At 35.2% G+C, this 20,000-nt stretch overlaps 1 protein-coding gene across 11 annotated transcripts in view; it reads right to left on the reverse strand.

Annotated features, from left to right (window-relative positions):
- FOXP2 (forkhead box P2) overlaps positions 1-20,000 on the reverse strand; it is a 547,197-nt gene that overhangs the window by 9,747 nt on the left and 517,450 nt on the right. For 10 of the 11 annotated variants that reach the window (XM_049715206.1, XM_049715212.1, XM_049715210.1 and 7 more), the window contains 2 exons: positions 19,490-19,559; positions 18,559-18,722 (listed from right to left, as the gene is read on the reverse strand). In XM_049715206.1, coding sequence (XP_049571163.1) covers positions 18,559-18,722; positions 19,490-19,559 — 234 coding nt within the window. Of the gene's footprint in view, positions 1-7,954; positions 13,142-18,558; positions 18,723-19,489; positions 19,560-20,000 lie in introns of those variants that run through there. The other variant, XM_049715213.1, reaches the window with a different exon arrangement.

Raw genomic sequence — 20,000 nt, forward strand, 5'->3', positions numbered from 1 at the left:
CAGTTACGCTGCAACCTCCCTGTGTACAACAGTAGTTCTGAATAATAACTTCTACTCCCGACTCAAAACATCACCCTTAAAATATCATGTTCAATTCCTACTCCAAGTCATTTTTTCACGCTGACTTGGTCTGCGCTTTCCTCTTCAACTCACTGTGTGTGCACTGAACCTGGCATTCCCTTCCTCACTGTGTTCTACCTATGCACATCCTGTCTACCATATAAGGACCAAGTTATATCTTATCTACTTCTAAAGAGTTTGTTTGACCTGTCTGGCTTTCACTGACCTCCTACTTCAACCCTCCAAAGCATTTTTTTTTTTTTTTTTGGATCATTCTATTACCCCAAACTATAGAATCTTGGAATCCTAACACTGTATCAAACATAATTTTATCCAATGCTCCTGTTTTACAGATGAAAAAATTAGTAACTTTCCAAGAGTTATGATAGATACAGGCAGAGCCAGGACTAGTATACAACTGGCCTCTGGAATCTTTCTTGGAACCTGGTTATTCTTGCTATCTCACGTTGCCTTTATCACATGTACTGTACTGAACTCTTTCTGGCGGTGGCTGTACTGTGTCTTGCCTACTAGACTATGAACTTCACAGATCAAGAGAGCTGTATCCACAGCAAGCACCTAGTAAATATGTGTTAACTGAATAAACGATGTCCCATCAAGGCATTAAGAGTTTCATTTGTATCAACTATAAAAGACAAAACTTCTCTCTGGAATTAAGTGTTCTTAGAATCCTTTCACTCAGAATTAGTTTGTGAACAAGGTATCAGACCTGAGAAAGATGTAAATGAAATTTTCCCTTAAGGCTACAGTGTTAGGCTGCTCATTTACTAAAATAAACTAAAACCAGAGCCAATAATTATGAATGCTCATTTCTTAAAAATATCCGATTGCCACCAATACAATGTCTAAAAAAGAAATAAAATGTAGCAAGAGAAGTTGAAGCATCCCAGGGAATAAAATTGCTTGAAAGTTATAGTACCTATGCCTATACCTTGGTGGAATCCTTTTCAATAAAAATACAGTTCTATCATGATTATCTCCACTTATATTAGGTTTCTCACTTTTGGATCTCAGAGAGCTCCATGTTTTCACATGTCCTGTATGCCAATTCAAAGGAAATGAAACCCAAGGAAACCACATGCCTTTGGTGGGTTGTAGAATGAATCGGAAATTAGTCTCTTCTGCAGCCATCAGCAGTATCTTTCCCTTCTTCCTCCCATTATAGGATATGAGGGTCATTTAATTTATCTCTGGAAAAAAAGGGGCTATCTCTGTAGTGTTCATTTTTCCAAATTCTTCAGGATACCATGTGTTACACTATTATAGGATAATTAGATTTTCTCCCAGGAAAAATGCTCCCCTTCACCAAAGAAATTCCTCTGACAATTCAAATAAAATAAAGGAAACCCTTTAAAGTAACTCCCTGTCTATGCAGTGCTCACCAATTCCTCCTTACATATCCTCTTCTCCAGTTGAATCATATAAAGGTTCTTAATTAACAGGGTATAATTTAATACAATAATTTTTATGTATTTAGTATTTTGATTAACTTATTAGTGTAGCATAAAGTAATCTTGAATAATTTAGGCACCTCATTTATAACCTTTAGTCATGCAGCAGTGGATAAGTGGTTAATACTATAGTGTTTAAGAATTCAGTGAGCTTTGAGGATAAAATGCTTGGGTTTAAACACTGGCTCCTTTACTTCCTAGCTGTGTGACCTTGGGGAAGTTACTTAATGTCTCTGTGCCTCTGTTTCTTTATTCATAAGGCAGAGATAATAAAGTACCTACTTTACATAGTAGTTATGAGGAGTAAATGATTTTTTGTGTATGCAAAACACTTGGAACAGTGACTGGCTCATAAGTGATCAGTGCTAGATACACTCATGATATAATTACAACCTTAAATCCTTTTTTGGAAGAAGTTATAGTATAAGTACATGGATTGCTTTTTAAACAACGTATGTACTTAATTAGCTCTAAAAACATTTTAGCCCTTCTACAAATTAAGACTTTTATTACTATATCAGAAAAGTCATAAAACAAAGATATAAGTGCCCCACATACCAAATGCCAGGCATTAGGGCTATTAAAGTAATGACTAGCTACACTTCCTTAAAAGTACATTTAAGGTATAAAAGGGACAAAATAACACAACATATTACTATAATTATTCCAAAGAATTATTTACTAACACATTCCTGAACACTACGGCACTAAGCCAAAATCTCAGGTCCTGTCTCTGACCATTTTTAGATCAACAGAGGAAAGTAAACTTCAAAGTAGAAAGACCATTGTTGAAATGTTTGGTAGGCAGAGCCCCCGCACTTACACTCCTCAGCCATCCCATCCCAGGCCTCATCATAACTTGTCAGTGAAATCATTAACATACATGCATTGAATGGTCCAGGCCTGCATCACATGTGCTATGTACACTGAAGTTTATGAAGTCTGATGATACATATTCAGCTGGAGAAACCTTAAATAGATGAACTCAAAGTTGACTAAAATATGGAAATTTTAAGAGACATAGCAATATATATAAGCCTGAGAGACAATAAATTTTCTGCCGAAAGTTCTTTTATGCTGTGGGTTGAGTCAAGTCGCCTGTGTCCATAATGGCATAAAGAGCATCAATCTCACTTTGACAGGAAAAGCCAATAACATTATCATTATCTCCTATTGCCAATGATTAATTTAACGCGTTTATTGCGTACCCTCTAGATATAAGGCACTGTGGAGGCATTTAAACATCTATCAAAGAAGTTGCAGTCTGGTATGGGAGAAATATGTACTCAAATATGTACACAATTGCCAGCCATAAGTGTCCTAAGAGGAATAGCAATTAAGTGATACTGGAGGGGTTAACAGCTGGGAGAGATTATTTGCCTCCAAGCAGAATCCCAAAGCATCTGTACTCCTACTGGAATTCATTAAAGACAGTAAAGGAAGAACAAGTTCAGATGGACAGACGAGAGAAATTCTTGACTATCTATCCTGGTGATAAAACTCTTTCTGGGTTTGAAGAAGATACACTGTGGATGGTTTAGATATTCATCATGCCATTTTTCCTCCCTGATTTGAAATTTATGCACGACTCCTTTCAGTTTCAATTTGAGGTGTCTTACAGATTAAGCTGCAGTCCTTAATAGAGCCCTTAATAATAAGTAAAGTAGAAGCTACTTTGAGCAAATAGAATGAAACTATTGAAACTGAGGACTTAGGTTCTTTTTTTTTCTTAACTTATGAACAAAAAGAAAAAAAAAACTAGTGGAATAATTGATTTCTTATTGTCTCATCTGTGAGATCTTGAATAAAGGATAATAAGTAGACTTATTTGTAATGTATCTTAAGGCAGGAGTCTATGAAGTCTGGATTGGATAATCTATCCAGCACTTCATTTGTTTACTGGGCACCTAATACATACCAAGCATCTAGGTTATCACAGAAGAGTACAAACTTCTGGCATAGAAAGGCAGAGACAGCAGGTAGACATATTTACCTTGACAGTCACTTTAGTAGTTCTTCTAAACCTGATGAAATATGTCCTATTCCTTTAAGTGGATTTGGAAGTAACTTCATCTTTGATTTTAAAGCAAATTATCCATTTGGTAGATAATGAGTATTCATTTAAATGAGAATCCAGGAATTAATTGTGAACAGTTTAAAAATTGTTCTGTCAATGAAACACAAGATTTCCAATTCAACTATTCCAAGTCTACTACCTATTATTTACTACAGAAAAGCAGTGATTTAAATTTCTTGCTTGAAGAAGGAATAGCCAACCTCCTAACTTGATGTAATTTACACTTAGGAGAATTAGAAAGTTATTTGGAACTTCTTTAGATAGTTAGAGGGAAAGTATTCAGTGGTGGAGAGACATAAAGTCTGTTAATACTTCCTGACAGAAAGGTTGAAAGTCAGTAGCTGAAATGGAAATACTTCTACAAGGATAAACATTACTTCTTGCTAGAAGTGAAAATATCAATTCAATAAACATTATTTGCAAACTACTGGTCTAGGAGCTGATACAGAAAATGGTTCCTGTTCTCATACAGTTATTTGTCTAATAGAGGAAGTAAGACATACACAACAAGTAACTTCGATCCATAACAGACAAAGTGTTATGAAAGATGGGAGAGAAATTCTGGCAATGCATTCAGTCAATGATCTATGACGGAGGAAGTTGTCACTTCACGTAGGCTTTGAAATATATGAAAATGTTCATTACGCAGAGTTCATTACGCAGAGTTCATTACGCAGAGTTGAGGAAAAGGGCATTCTGAGTGGAAATGGGAAAAATAGAGAATTTTATATGTGTTGTAGGAACGCTGAGAGTGTGTAGAGGCCATGGGGAAAGGAGGGTTGGTGATAAAGAAATATGTTATAAAGCAGAACAAGGTCAGATGGTGAAGTGCCCTTGAGTTGCATTTATGGAGTTTAAAATTTATTCTCTGCCAGCTGAAGGGCTATTGATGGTTTTTGAGCATGGCAGTGAAAAGATAGAAGAGTTTTAGGAGGATTCATTTGCAAAGCGTAGATGGAACGTAGGCCACTGGAGGTAAGGTAACCAGCTAGTTTACTAAAACAGTGTAATAAGGTCATGATGGCCAGGAATAAGGTAGCAGGATTAGAAACGTGGAGAGAAGTGAAGAATTAAGGGTATTGGTTGTGGACTAAGAAGTTTTGTATATACTGCTTTTAAATTTATATGTATGTGAAATAGTTCCCTTCTACGCTCTACCAAGAAGATAGAAGAGCCTAAATCTCTGTCAAAAATTCTAAAAGTTAAAATAGATGATGACTCTTCATAACTCATTCAATTTTGATGAATCTTTATATTTGTCATTTTAATTGCTCGAGGAAGAGGGGAAGCAGATCCTGGAATGCTTGGATATCAGAAAGTAGAAGATGGGAAGATTTTGAAACAAAGTTCTCTACAGTCCTCATTGTGATTAAGTTGCTAGCAGAAGCAATGGCCACGTTCATAAAGGCTGCTGATACTTGATCTCTGGAAATTTTGTTTTTAATTTTCAGTCTGAGTTCTTAAGTCATCTTAAAGAAAAATATATTTTAAACTGAATATTGAGGGAAAATGGCATAAAAAAAGTGTGGACACTTTTTCAAGTGAAAAAATACAGTATACCCAGGGATGAGTAGCAAAGAAGAAAAGGGTAAGTCTTTTTAAAAGTAGGTAACATATACCCTTGAGGGTCTTGCTAAGGATCTCCAAATAATTGGTGAATTTTCAATGCCCCTACCCTATCATCAGCTTGGAGATCAATGAACTCTAAGCTATGGTTCCCAAATTCCTATCCAGTCTCATCCTACAGGTATTCCTCTCTAAGCAGATTGTCCATGCCAAGGCAAAAGAATGATCTATTCTCTGAATGAGACTCATGCTTTATATCTTAGTCACCTTTGCTCATACACTCAAATCCTTTGTATCTATCTTCTCTTTCCTCAGCTCTGCTTAATGTAGGTTGAAAAGATTAAGATTGCTATTTCTGTAAGCAAAAAAGAACCCAGTCAAATATCAATAATTTCATAAAGTTCAACCTAAAAATTGATTTCATGTTAAGCATAACTCAAAGCTATCTCCTCCATGAAGACTTTCATGATTCTTCATGTGCATGTGTACACTTAATTTGCAATTTGGTTATAACTCTCTTCCTTCCTTTACTTGGACTCTCTCCTTATCTTTGTACATATCCATCCCTCGATTAGAATTCTACCTTTTTGTAGATAACAGATCACCTGCCAGTTTCCAACAGACTATGTCGCACATAATAGGTGCTCAAGAAATGTTTATTCATCTTAAACGAATGAAACATCTCTGCTCCATTCAACCTGCCAAGCCTCTACCAGAAGGAAATGCAAAGTAGCAGTTGGATTTTATGCTCTAGTTTAATTGCTTAGTGTTACAGCCCACCCTCATAATGGCATATACCAAAAACACAAAGAGAGGACTAGCTACATTACTAGACTGATCTGTTGCCTAAAGAAATGTGTTGCTCCTTTGGTTGTGAAATTTATAAGTACCCAAGGCATCAATGAAAGGCAGAAGAAATGTTATTGTTGCCAACATCCTACAGCAGAGTCAAATTATAATGGAAAACTTTACCTTTTTTGATTGTGATCACACTGTATATTCTCTAGAGAAATGTAAATTGTCTTCATTTTCTCCTTAATTAAGACTAAGTAAAAGATCCTATAAACTGTTCCTATTTTTTCTTTAAAATAAGGAAGTACTATGAATAAAGTTCTCTGAAACTGAGATGTTCAAAACATGTTTAAGTCAATAGATGTTAGACTACAGAGTCACAATGGTGTTTCTTTATTTAGATATCATCAAGAGAATAGATCATTCTTTTGCCTTGGCATGGGCAATCTGCCTAGAGAGGAATACCTGTAGGATGAGACTGGACAGGAATTTGGGAGCAATATCTTAGAGTTATACAGTGTCATCATTTATGAGTAATTCAGTGGCACCATGTAAATTTGATTGGGCCCTTCATAAATACAATATTTTTTAATACTAATGATAAAAATTTTAAGTCTTAAATGTTATGATAGATGTCAACAAATGCTGTGAAGAAAAACTTATAATTAATGGCTCATCTCTACAATATGGGCGATTTCAGGCAATGTAAAGTTAATTTAATCAAACATTTACAAGTCAAGACTAAAGGTAAGACTAGGTAAAATTGTTTTTATGTGGTTTACTCATTTTAGGAGACCCCCTTATATCTTTCTTCAGATAACCCTAGTTGTTTGAGAGAAAGTTAAACACATTAAATAACATATACTTATTGAAAACGAGTAATAAACATGATACATGAGATATGATACATGATACATCTCAAAAATCCTATAAGAATAATTGCCCTAGCATACCTGAAGGATATAACATGTTTCTATCAGTAACTGCGGATCATTAATATAAAAAACGTTACTCCCCAGATAACAGTCAAAAACCTATCCTCAGAAATAGCATTAAGGTCTTCATGCTTCAGTTTTACTATGGAAAATAATGTTATTTGGCCCAGTATAGCAATCTTTATCCAGTAAAATGAATTTATATATACAGTACACTGAGAAACATATTGAACGTACTGAAATATGTGTAGACCTTAAACCACGCATCTATTTCCTACTCAATACTGATTTATTAAAGTTCTTGACTTTTAAGTTTCTTGATACTTCTACTTAATTTAGTTTGTATACCTTTAACCTACATGGGATACATTGATTAACTCTAAAAGAAAATGTTTATAATCATACAAATTCTTCTTTATCTCATATATTGTTCTATCTTAACTGTTGATTAATGACATTACAAAATATCAGAATAGACTGAGTATTGCTATAGGCTAAGGCTGTCCATTGATTTGCATAGGTTTTGACTCACAAAATAGCATCAAAATTTTTTTAATTAAAAGGAAATACTTAGAGAAGATAAGACTTCCTTTTAACTGTCTACAATGTCTATTTAGTACTTGGCACAAAGCCGTTGAATGAATAATGATAACTACTATAAGCATTTAAAAATCAAAGTGTATGATTAGCACTTTGTAATTTCATATGTGTTTGAATACATTTTTATTCAATTAGTTCAAATTTGCCAATGGCAAAACCTTCATGCTTACCACATAAGTATCATTGTTTTGGGGATGTAAAATGCATTCCAAAATACAAACACAGACTCCTTTATTAAAATGGAAGATTTAGTTTCATGAGGCTCAGTTTTTGGTTCTGTTTGTTATTTTTGAGTAGCTATCCTGGAAGCTATAACCACATCAAATAAAACATTTTTTTTTTTTTTTTTTGCGGTACACGGGCCTCTCACTGTTGCGGCCTTTCCCGTTGCGGAGCACAGGCTCCGGACGCGCAGGCCCAGCGGCCATGGCTCGCAGGCCCAGCGGCCATGGCTCACAAGCCCAGCCACTCCGCGGCATGTTGGATCTTCCCGGACTGGGGCACGAACCCGTGTCCCCTGCGTCGGCAGGCTGACTCTCAACCACTGCACCACCAGGGAAGCCCAAATAAAACATTTTTAAAAAGTCATTTTTTTTCCAAAGAAGTTTCACAGGGAAACTGGTAAAATAATTGATGCTCATTCAGAAAGCATATGAAAAATGGAGATTGTGGAAATTCAATTTTACTCATTTCCTTCTAGTATATGTACAAGGAAATGATATAATTATATTTGGAATTTAATGGTAAATTTATAAAAACTGCAAGGTTAGGTATCTCCATTTGTACAAAGTCAGGTTGAAATGAGAAACAATTCACATTTCTTAAATTAAACATTTGTAACTTTTAGAGTAATATTTTATTTACGAAGTATTTTAGTTTAACATATCACAGAAATAACCTAAAAATTGAAACTAAAGTTTTAAATGGAAAAGTTTACTTTTAAAAGAAAACATTTTGCAAGTACTTTCTAAACTGAGAAATGATCTTAGGCTAATGTGAGTAATTAAACAACTGAAGTTATTTATACAGTCATTAAGAAATTATTTAATTAATCCTATTTATGATTTTATTCTTTTGAAATGATAACTCTGATTTCTTTCACTATAATCTAGATTTTTATATTCCAAATTTAAGCGCACATTAGAGAAATATTTAATTCTCATGTACAGAAGTGAATACGGTCATATAATTAAAAACAACTAGAAATGATAAATTAGCTCTTATTTTATCAATCAAGAAATTATAAAACAGATCTTTACTACTATGATTCAATATTTTTCCAATTTTATTGTTTTTCAAGACTGTTTTCTCTCTTGTAAATTAACATTTACCACAGACATTCTTATGTTGAATGAACTGACCTTCCTTTTGATTTGGATGAGTTTGCACATAGTTGCCATGAGGACAGTACCCAGAACCATTATTCCAGTTCAGTAGATAAAAATCCTACTTATTTCTGGATGAAAAGGAAAATATTCCTCCTCTCAGAAATGTACAACCATTAAAAGAGGATAGAAAAATTGGAGTGATGATTCCTCATGCCATATATACCTTGTTTAGTTTACTTTATTCAGAATGTAATTAGAAAATGCCCTGCAAAGTTTCTCATACCTTTTCACTGTGGCTAAGGAAAACAGCCAAATAAATTTTAATTTTTCATCCTGAAGTCAGAATACAACTTTAATACCAATATATTTAATAAATCTTGTAACTCCCATATTCTACTTTCTAGAAAATGCAGCCATTTAAGTGTTTGATTGCAAAGGAATATTATATTCTGATAATTGTAATAACATTTTCTCTTCTAAGCTACACACTGCCATTCTTAAGAATGCATTTTATAATTCTATGCTACATCCCCAAAGATCTGACCCCAAGGTAGAGTTCCAAAGTTCTATTTAAAGTCAACAGAAGTTCTAAGAAATATGACAAAAAGGTGGATTAAGGTTAATGAAACCTAATTTTATAAATCGCATGCATATATATATATAAATGTATATGAAATTTCTCTAAGATTTCTTGTCCTTACCTTCAACATTATATTATAATTTATTCAAATTTATACAACATTGTTTAAAGAAACTGGATTTTACATGATTTGGAGGCTCACTCCCAAATGATTTCACATAGTTTTGCTGTAGTGCCGATTATAAAAAGCACAATTAAATTCTTTAAGATTTACCATTTGATTTATAAAAGTAATAGATGTGATCAGAACAGCTGTAATAAAATGAAAATATAAATGTAATTACTTTGATCATTGAGGAGTACAAATATACTGTGCTCAGTCTCAGAATCAAACAGTTGCCCATTGAGATACAATTGGTACCATTCCATTTTGTGTCTCATAAATGGTAGCTTTCAATAAACATTCAGGTATAGATCTAAGGACTTTTATATTTCTAATCTATTGGTCAGAGAAATAAAAGAAAATCTAAATTACATCTTGACATTTGGCCATTAAGTCAGCTTTGCTGCTGCTCCAAAACTCCTTTGAACCATTCATCCAAAAATCGTTTTTACCTTGTTCCTTGGACCAAGTTTCAGTCACAAATGTCAGGATGGGCATATGGCACACAAAGTATATGTTCCTGTTTCTCTCTAATTTCTCATTGATAATTAGGGTTCTGATTCCTTGAAGATCAGGACCTCAAAGTCCTATAGTTGGGCTATAGTATGGCTCTGGGCAGCCCTCGCTGACATGGCTTACCCACCTTTTCTGGACTGTTGTCTGTTTCCTTTGCCAAGCTGCCCTGATGGGATGCTGCCCATTCACTGCCCGCTCCTGGTGAAGCTGTTTCTTGGATATCTTGACAGAGATGGCTCTTCACCAGGATTACATATGGTTCGTGTCATTAGGTCATTCTAATCTGTGAGACTGGCTGCTCTGCTGGAGTTATTCCCTTGCTCAAATTAAACCATAAGACTGACTCAATGTTCAGTTTCCTCCTGAACTGTGCTTAGCTATGCTGTTAGTTCTTAGCATGAGAATGGAATAGGGAGTAAAAACAATATCTTTTATTCTAAATCTAGTAGATTATGTCTTTCTCTGACCTGCTAATTAACAAAAGGGACCTGAGATTTAGTGTTGCAAATGGTAAATTTATCAAGAGTTAGATAACATTATGTGACCAATGATTACTTCTGCTCCTGCCTTTCAAATGTCTTGCTGATGTTATACCATTTTCAGTGCTCAAAGATTACGATAATGTTGAGCAAACTAAAGAATGTCAGTTTCCACTAGTTATGTGAAATTATTTGGTCATCTGTTGCTTATATAAATTGTTTAATTCTATCCTAATGATAGAAACTACTTATGGAATGTAGGAACCCTGAGATCAAGTTTTAAACTGTGTTTATTGGTGTCAAAGTTTTAAAATACATTGTTGTACTTATTTGAAAGGTCAATTTAAAATTCTCCCAAAGTAGTCAAAATGAATATAATTTTAACACATATTAAAATATAATTTCTTATGTAAAGTATCTTCACATTAAGTAATATTCTGAAGTGATCGTCAACTTTACATAATAAATATCTTTAGTCATAAAATACCCATATCACCTAATAGACATCCACTTCCCTAAGCCCTATGTCAAGAGCTGAAGTTAAAATACCATATGGGTATACATGGTACTATGGTATTTTCTCCTGGTACTAGAAGGAAAAAATACTGAATAACAATATTCATTTTTAAACAATTCAGTCAATTACTTTTTGACCCTCTAAGGCTCAAATAGTGTTAGTGCAAAGGAAGATGTACCTTCTAACAAAGTATCTTCTTTAGATATAAAACAGAAGCAGTAGGCTACAATACTGTCACCTAAAAGTTTTCTGACACCCTTTGCCTAAATTGCGGGCATTCATAACAGAAAACTTAAATACCATCTGTATAGTTCTATAAAAATCCTTTAAAACCCTACAGGAACCCACAAATTTCCACTATCGGCACAGTGGGGATACAGCACTTTTTAGCTGAAGGCACTGTATCTCTGGGAGGATCTTTTTTATTAGGAGGAACTAGAATGAGCTGTAAGTGCCACATACGGGGACTGGAATAATGTAAAAAAGAACAGCGGCTACTGAGCCATACTTGTAGCACTTAAAAAAAAAAGATGAGATAATAAAGAGCTGGCATAGTCATAAGTTCTCTACCATCACTTTGGAAAGAGATCTCAAAGCTAACTAGCAAAGTTAATAAAAAAGTTTAGAGGTTAAATAAAAATAGAATTAAATCAGAATAAAATTATGAGGCCCAGAAATGTTAGGGAAAAAAAATTAAAGATAAATGAAAAACTGTGAATTAAAAAATCTGTGAAGACATGTAAAGTAAAAATATGCTTTTATGTTTAGAGCGCTTCTTAATGCAACTTAATGATCCAAAATATCAGCAAAAAATAGTGCAGGCTTAACAGGCATGAAAACAACGAGCATTCCACTTGTTCAAGTTGTCAGCCACTTTCAACTGCTTTCCTCTGATATACAGAGCCACTCCAATTTCAAATGCCTTTGTCCACAGAAAGATCTAAGATCTGTAGGGATTTTATATAAAATATCACCAACCAAAGGTGTAGGGTCTGCAAATTTTACATGTGCCTACAAACAGCAATTTAAATTTTAAGGCAGCCACAGAGAATAGAAGGAAGAAAGGTAATATTATATACTTGAACATTTTCATTATGTTTCATGACACTTCACAATTTATATTAGATTTTCAATACTGTTGCACAAAATGGGCATCTAGCAGTCCCTTTTAGCTGTCTTTGGTTGCAAAGTATTATTGCTAGGAGAGGCTGAAGTTTATCATTGGAGTGGTATAACGAACTGAGGTTCTCAAGAAGCAGAGGATGTTGTAAGGATGACTGACTGGGACATGCAATGCATAGAAAGTTCTGGGGCGTGTAGAATGTGCATTCAACATGTTAATAAAAAAGATTAATGTGATCTCCATTGTAGTCCTGGAATAACACTACACTACTCCTTTTGTGCGATGCCGCAGACCTTGACTTCCTTACCCTAAAGTTTTGGCTTCGAAGAACACAACAAATATATTTTCTAGTCTTACATGAGCCATATTAACATTCTGATTCTATATAGAAGTTCATTAACTTGCAAACTTCAAACATTTGCTTTAATAAGAGGCAGAAAAAATAATCACCTGCAACTAATATAGAATATTAGCAAGTAGAACTTTGAAATGGCACGGAGGCTAAGAGGATTCAGGAATGACACGTAAGAAATGATCTGAAAACTCAACAGTAGGAGACTCTAATAATCAGAAAGGGGAACGGCATGACAATGGAAGGCTTTGTGCGTGGAGCCCTCCATACAAAACCAGCTCAGGAAGAACATTCGTTTTGATCTCTAGAAACAAAATTTGAAAATATAAAAATGGGAACCTCATTTAACATTTTCATAAGAGAAAGAAAGAAAAAACCTGAGCCAACTTACTGAGAGTAAGGAGAAACAACTGCTTAATAAAAAAGAAACAACTGATTTGAACTAAATATGGCGGGTACATCATTAAATTTCTCTTTTGCCTCAGGATTGGAAGGAGACAGGAAATGGATTGATTGTACCAGTGTGAGTTCACCTTCCAGGTCTTCTCCAAACGTTTTCTTCTCTTTTCATTCATTTAAGTCTAACACATGGGAGAAGAAAGTAAGTTCAAATTATTTCCACCTGAACATAGCATCAATCCTAACTCTTCAGGTAGTTTTTATGAGAGGCAAACACTGGTATAAAATAGGAATCTAAAGTAATTTTATCCATAATCTATAAAACTCTGAAAAGTCAGGTAATCAGGGAATATTGGTGCTGAGGTGCAGAAGGGAAGAGTATTATAAATTGTAATGATACTTAGACTCTTACTGAAAGTATTCTTAACTTTTGTTCAGACCATGATGGGTCTAGATCTCTTACAACAGCAGCAGAAAATACATTTTAGAAATCTACTTGATCGAAAAGAGTCAAAACAATTTCAAAAAATTATTAGGTAAAATCTGTATTATTCCACCTGACTTTAACCTGTCCTACTTTCTGCTAAAGTCCTCTTGAACATACATCTGATTAATACTGTATTAATCGCAATAATTTTTTTTTTCATTTCACCTTCAACAAGATAAATAAAATTTAACAAGGTCTGGGAGGATAATCACGAATGTGGTGAAGGCCTGTCACTTGCCATTGACATAACTTTGGACAATTATAAAATACATATTAACTAAATAATTAAAAACAAAAGTTCACAAACACACTCTGCCAATATTTAGAAAGATCTCTTAGCTAGCATTCTATTTCATTATCTCTTCTTCCTAAAAATCTCTTCTTCTCCCTTCTTCAGAGTTCTAAGAGAATCCTGGATTGTATTTTGGAGAGATTACCTCATGAAGTCAAACCATTTCTCATTAACTGTCACCTCCCATTTGAGTCTTCATAATCATTATCATATGGTTATTGAGTGCTTACTTTGTATGGTATAATGTGTTAGGGGTTTCACATACTATAATATGTCTAAAACATAATCTTTGTCCTTAAGCGACCTGCCATTAAGCCAGAGATAATTGCAAAATGAGTATGCACATGTGCAAGCACACATGTGCGTGACAACACACACACACACACACACACACACACACACACACACACACAAAACTGCGTTAGTTCCAGATAATGATATAAGCAGTCAGCTCTTCAGAAATGTGGAGCAGAATGTAGGTCCTGACTGCAAAATTACTTGGGAAAGCCTCCTGGAAAAATAGGATGAGGCCCTTAAGGAAAGGTAGAATTTAGGTAAGAGAGGAGAATGAAAAAGGAAAGGGAAGAAAGGCAAAGAGTTAAGGCAAAATAAATGCACTAATTTGGCAAAAGCCTTCATTCAGGGCACTCTAAGAGTGAAAGCCACAGTGCGGGGAAGTGTTACATATGGACTGTCAAAATGAAGAATAAGGATGATAATTTGGCCTTTCTTGTTCTCTAAAAACAATTTATAAGAAGCACTAAACCATAGTTATTCTATCTTCCAAAGCTTCAAAACATCTTTTCTATCAACCTCAGGAATACTTCTTTTACTATTCTGGAGTTGAATAAAAAGACTAAATGAAGAAACAGTTTCCGTTTTGTTGTTTCCTGACTCTAAGGACATTTACGTTCTTGGATTCAGCAAGTAGGATAATACTGAATTCATCACCGTTTTCCCCCTTGAGCCCATCCTCTCGTGCTCTCTATTTCTCTTCACAGGCCTTTACAGTTGCTATGATTTTTCCTAATTTTCCTCTTTGCCCCCAGCATTCAATCAGTTGTCTTGTTCTGTATTTCTCTTCACAGCACTTCTTGTATGGATTCCTTGCTGTCCACTCGCTGTCTTGTACTTAAGTCAGATACTACATCCTGCAAGGACTCATCTTCTGCTTCCAGTCTCTCCCAACTCCAGAATATCCTACCTCACTTGAGTTTCATTCAGGCATGCTTCATTCAGTACACGTTCAGATTACTCTTCCTAAAGCACATCTCTGGTCATGTGAAACCCAAGCTTATAACATTACTAAGTTCCATACTGATCAAAACAAACACCATAGCTTGACATTTAAAGCATTCAACAGTCTGGTCTCCTTTCATATATTCTACATTCCTGTCAAACCTCATATGCAGTGTTCTCCAGGCAGATATCGTGAGCTCCTGTTCTGGGTTGACATTATTCTATTTGGATTGTTCGTTGCCTCCAACCTCAGATAACATCATCTTATCTCAAAAATCTCTTATCTCGTTGAGTCTGAGTAAGGTGCTCCCTACCATAAATTCCTGTCTCACATTCTTTCACTTCTTAGGGATCTGCTTACTTCATGAATTATAAGAGGAAGTGGGAGGAAAAGCAAAGGGACTGACCAGCAAAGAAAGTAACCATACAGTTATGGAGAGCCTACAAAAAATGTATTAAAATGCAAAATATTTTTGTATTGTTTATGGTCTCCTTTACAGAAATAATGAGGTATTACGAGAGGTGATATAAATCAGTAACTCTGAATACGGCACTATTAGGGACACAGGGAGCAATTATTATATTCCAGGCACTTGTTTTATTTGCAAGAATCCTATGAGGTACATATTATTATGACTTACCTCACTTTCAGCTGAGAAAACTGAGGAAACAACTAAATCGTACTCAGCTGTTAAGTGCTAAATCTGGGGTTGGAACCACCACAGTCTGTCACCAGAGCTCATATACTAATACCACTAGGCCCCTCTGCCTCTTGGTAACAGTTGCATCAGCTTAACTTACTCCCTCCCCTCCCTCAACCAATGACAACAATAACAACAAGAACCAGTACCATGATTTCATTTCAGGACACATGACTATGCTACTGAAATGTAAAAAATTCTTTCACTTCTGCTTAATTTTCAAAAAGTACTTTGAAGTGCATTCAATTATATGCAGACAAATTTTTTTTTTTTTTTTTTTTTTTTTTTTTTGCGGTACGCGGGCCTCTCACTGTTGTGGCCTCTCCCGTTGCGGAGCACAGGCTCCGGACGCGCAGGCTCAGCGGCCATGGCTCACGGGCCCAGCCGCTGCGCAGCATGTGGGATCTTCCCGGACCGGGGAACGAACCCGTGTCCCCTGCGTCGGCAGGCGGACTCTCAACCACTGCGCCACCAGGGAAGCCCATATGCAGACAAATTTTGACGGAGAGAATTAGATAATATTTTCCTTTGTCTAATAATGTACATAAAATGCCTTTTAAGTCCGAGCATCTTAAAACTCTATAAAGATGAAGATATAGAATACTGAAGTGACATTCCATCAATAATATTTGACATCCAACATACAAAACGTTAATGACCGCAGCAGAAACAGATTCAAAGAGAGAATGTTGACTCAGTATTCTGCAAGATAATTAAACATGATTATAATTTATATAATTTAGGAGAAAACAAGATTTGGTCTTCCTCCAATTTTTGTCTTTTCTGAAATCTATTTCCAATAAGCCGAGGGAAGCTTTCCTTTTATCTCTCTATGGAAAAAACACATAAATATTTTTCACGTGCACTAATTCATATAAGCATAAAATGTACGATATATTGACTAAGAACATCTTAGTTTTCTAAGCCCACAGTGGCGCCACATCAGGAATTAAATATACAATTTTTATATATTGTTTTACACACACTATTTTTTCTGAGGTATTTTATAATTAAAGTGTAACTAAATAAAAAAATGAAAAAATCGAAAATAGCAATTGGCAAACGAAAAATACTAGGAACCTAATAATGCTGTAATTTAGCCCAGTTATGATTTCGGGTTCTAAAACACAATGTTTAATAAACTATCGTATTGAATCATTCACTTTTATTTTAATATCCTTATCACTGGACACATATGTTTTAAAAACCACCTCCCTACATACCCTCTATATATCATTCATAACAACCCCTGTATATCATATAGGAGCGCAAGGAGTTGCATTAATAGCTGAAACACTTTTATTAGGAATACCTTTCATTTCTCTGAAATTGGTCTTTTTTAAAGAGGGAAAACAGCATCTAACTCTTGTTTGCTCTTTAAAGTTTTATAGTTTTAGCATCTGATACAGGGAGCAAGCATCAGCACACTCAGGAGAATGGCTGAAAGTGAAAGGCCTCAAGCTACCCACTGCATGGCTGAGAGGATAAAGCAGGGATATAGAAACTTCTGTTGGATTGCTCACTTGCCTTGTGTGAGAGCACCGCTACTCTTAGGAGCACATATCCATATGTTCTCTCTACTTCCAGTTTTATCACTTCTTTTGTATTATTTAACACATCTAAAGATACTTCCAAAAGACAAATTTTTCCATTTTGAAAAAGTAATGGTTTGGAACCTGATAAAATATATTAATGTTCGCCGTGTGTTTTTCACAAAGGTGATAGAGTAAAAGTGCTATAGAGCAATTAGGCACATGGTCTTAAAGACATTAATATGTCAAATAGAATGAGATGTCTCAAAAATCAACAAAAGTAATATCCGGTGAAAGGTCAAATGGAAATAGGCTGCTAGAAAGACCATATTTCGCTGTCAGGCCTCTGACTAGATATTTAGTACAAAAGTAGGGGAGGAAAATATAAGAATGAGAGGAAGTACTGTTCTTACCTCAATAACCTGAAATTAGAAGTATGTGATGTTTAACTCTCAGAAGTATGGACATTAAGTTAAAACTCATTCTAACAACTGAACGGATTGTTCCGGATTCAGATTCTAACTTTTCCTCCTGAACTCTAAGTTCTAGCAGGGTCCATACTTTTTAGTAAACAAGAAGCTGATATGCTTGGCCTATTGAATAAGGCCAGGCATTTTTTCAAGTGTCACACACATTTCTGAAATCTACAATACATCAATTTTTAATACATCTACTCTCTCAGCTCCATTAAAAAGATGGTAGGGGAAAGATTTTAGAGTAATTAATGATATAGTTAGCTGCTAAATATTAATAGGAATCGTAGTCTTGCATAAAATATAACATATAAACCTTGCCAATACAGACGCACCAGTAATTAAAGTTGAATATGTAATTACACTGATTTATAAGACAGGCAAAAAGTTACACTTTACCAGCTTCTATGTAAACTGTGTCTAACAGTTAAACTTTGCATTTTACGGTTTATAAAAACGGGAAATATCTTGACTACAGTTCATAAATGGTTTAGAGACCTGTAATAGTAGTAAAAATTATGACAACTTGTTCCATCATGAATATTCTTATCGGACCATACAAACCAAACTGTGATAATGATCCGTAAGCTGGAGACTCATCTTAGACACCGCTATACTCCCAAGAGAATGTTAGTAGTACTAAGAATTTGTAGAGGACTGCTAGTACAATCATTATAGGATACTGGAGAGAATCTAAAAGGTTTATTAAAAGCAGTTCTGGTACACTTTTTCGTGTCACAAACACGGTGCAGTTTAACTCCATTTAAACTTGTATTTTTTACTTATCCACCATTCAAAACTTCAGAAGACTAGTAAATACTAGAAGCATAGGAATATCGGTTCTTCCCCTTTTGGAGTCTGTTAGCCCCACTTACATGTGCGGCTGAGGTGAGCAGCCCGGGCTGCTGTTCCCATTGCTGTCGATGTGATCCAGGGAACCATTGAGGTCTTCGTGGACAGCCTGCAGCAGGCCGCTGGAGGTGTTATTGATCAGTCCAGGGTTACTTAGCAAAGGTAAACTGCTCTCTGCCAAGGCAGCCTAGTGAAATGAAGAGGGTGTGAGACAACTTGGGAAATGCCCTTCCAAATGCTTTTTAAAACATCTATCTTCTTCTAACGGGTTTCAATCCTGATACAGGTATTTTAGAAGCATTTCAATAAAATGTATGGGAAAGACAAACGTCCCTAACTGACAACTTGTGGCAGCAATACCAAGGAAATTAAGTGTGATGTTCAACTGAAACAATAGTTCTCCCAGCAAACTTTCTCACTCAGGTTTCAGCTTCCCACATAATGAAATAGTGTATCCTCACGTATAGCGAAATACCCCAAGATAATACAAGCAGTTGCTCTGCTGTTTAAAAATGACCAGAACTTAACTCAAAATAAAGAAGACCTGACATTTGCCTCCTCTGCATAAAAATTATATATTATAATTAAACTTTAAAGTTTTTGCCACAAGCACCATGTTCCCCAACACTATGATGTGAAATCATTTATGACAGCCTGGATAAATATTAATGCACAGCCACATGCATTTGCAAAAGCTTCTATCAATCTAGCCTTCGCAGGAAAACCGAGTGTTCCAGATTTTGCCACAGGGTGTCCTTCTTGCTTCTTCACATCAAAAGTAGCTTGAAGTAGAACCAGTGCTTTCTACAGTCCTAGGTACTACAACTTACTTGGATGATAAACCAACTATTAAGAATAATCATAATCTCACCTAAATACAAAGCCAGGCCAAAAAAAAAAAAAGCCGAAACATTCAGACCCGAGGATAATGGGAAGCACATTTAATGATATTACCTGTAAGCTGGCATTCAGAGCTGCTCCATAGCCTAAACTGGTAGGTATATTTTTTACTAAGGTTGGGCTTCTGGAAGAAAAAAAAATATAAAGGTTATTTATAAGTCCAAATGTAAAGGATGTGGCTCTCAATTATCTCAGGTAAAAAGATACGTTCTGGCTTGTTGCCTCACACTACTAGTCCAGAATGGATGTAGGTAAGACCACAGACCAGGGGACAGAGTCCAAATATGTAATTCTCTACATAGTATATATATAGCAATTTGGTCCAGGAATCGAAGTAATGAAACTTCAGACTACGGTGTGCAGGCGAAGTGGGGCATGACCTCGAGGATCCCTAAACCTGTTTCTAGCTACGCGGAGGTTTTACTTCCAAGAGGAACAGCATTCATATAAAATTTAAAAAATGTAAATATACAACACAATTACCAATTCGATGCAATCAGGAAATAATTAATGGTTAATTTCTAGAACACCACGAATTAACATAACAAATTACCATAGTTAATTA

This window comes from Orcinus orca, chromosome 9 (genome assembly GCF_937001465.1).
Source record: "Orcinus orca chromosome 9, mOrcOrc1.1, whole genome shotgun sequence".
Lineage (NCBI taxonomy): Eukaryota > Metazoa > Chordata > Mammalia > Artiodactyla > Delphinidae > Orcinus > Orcinus orca.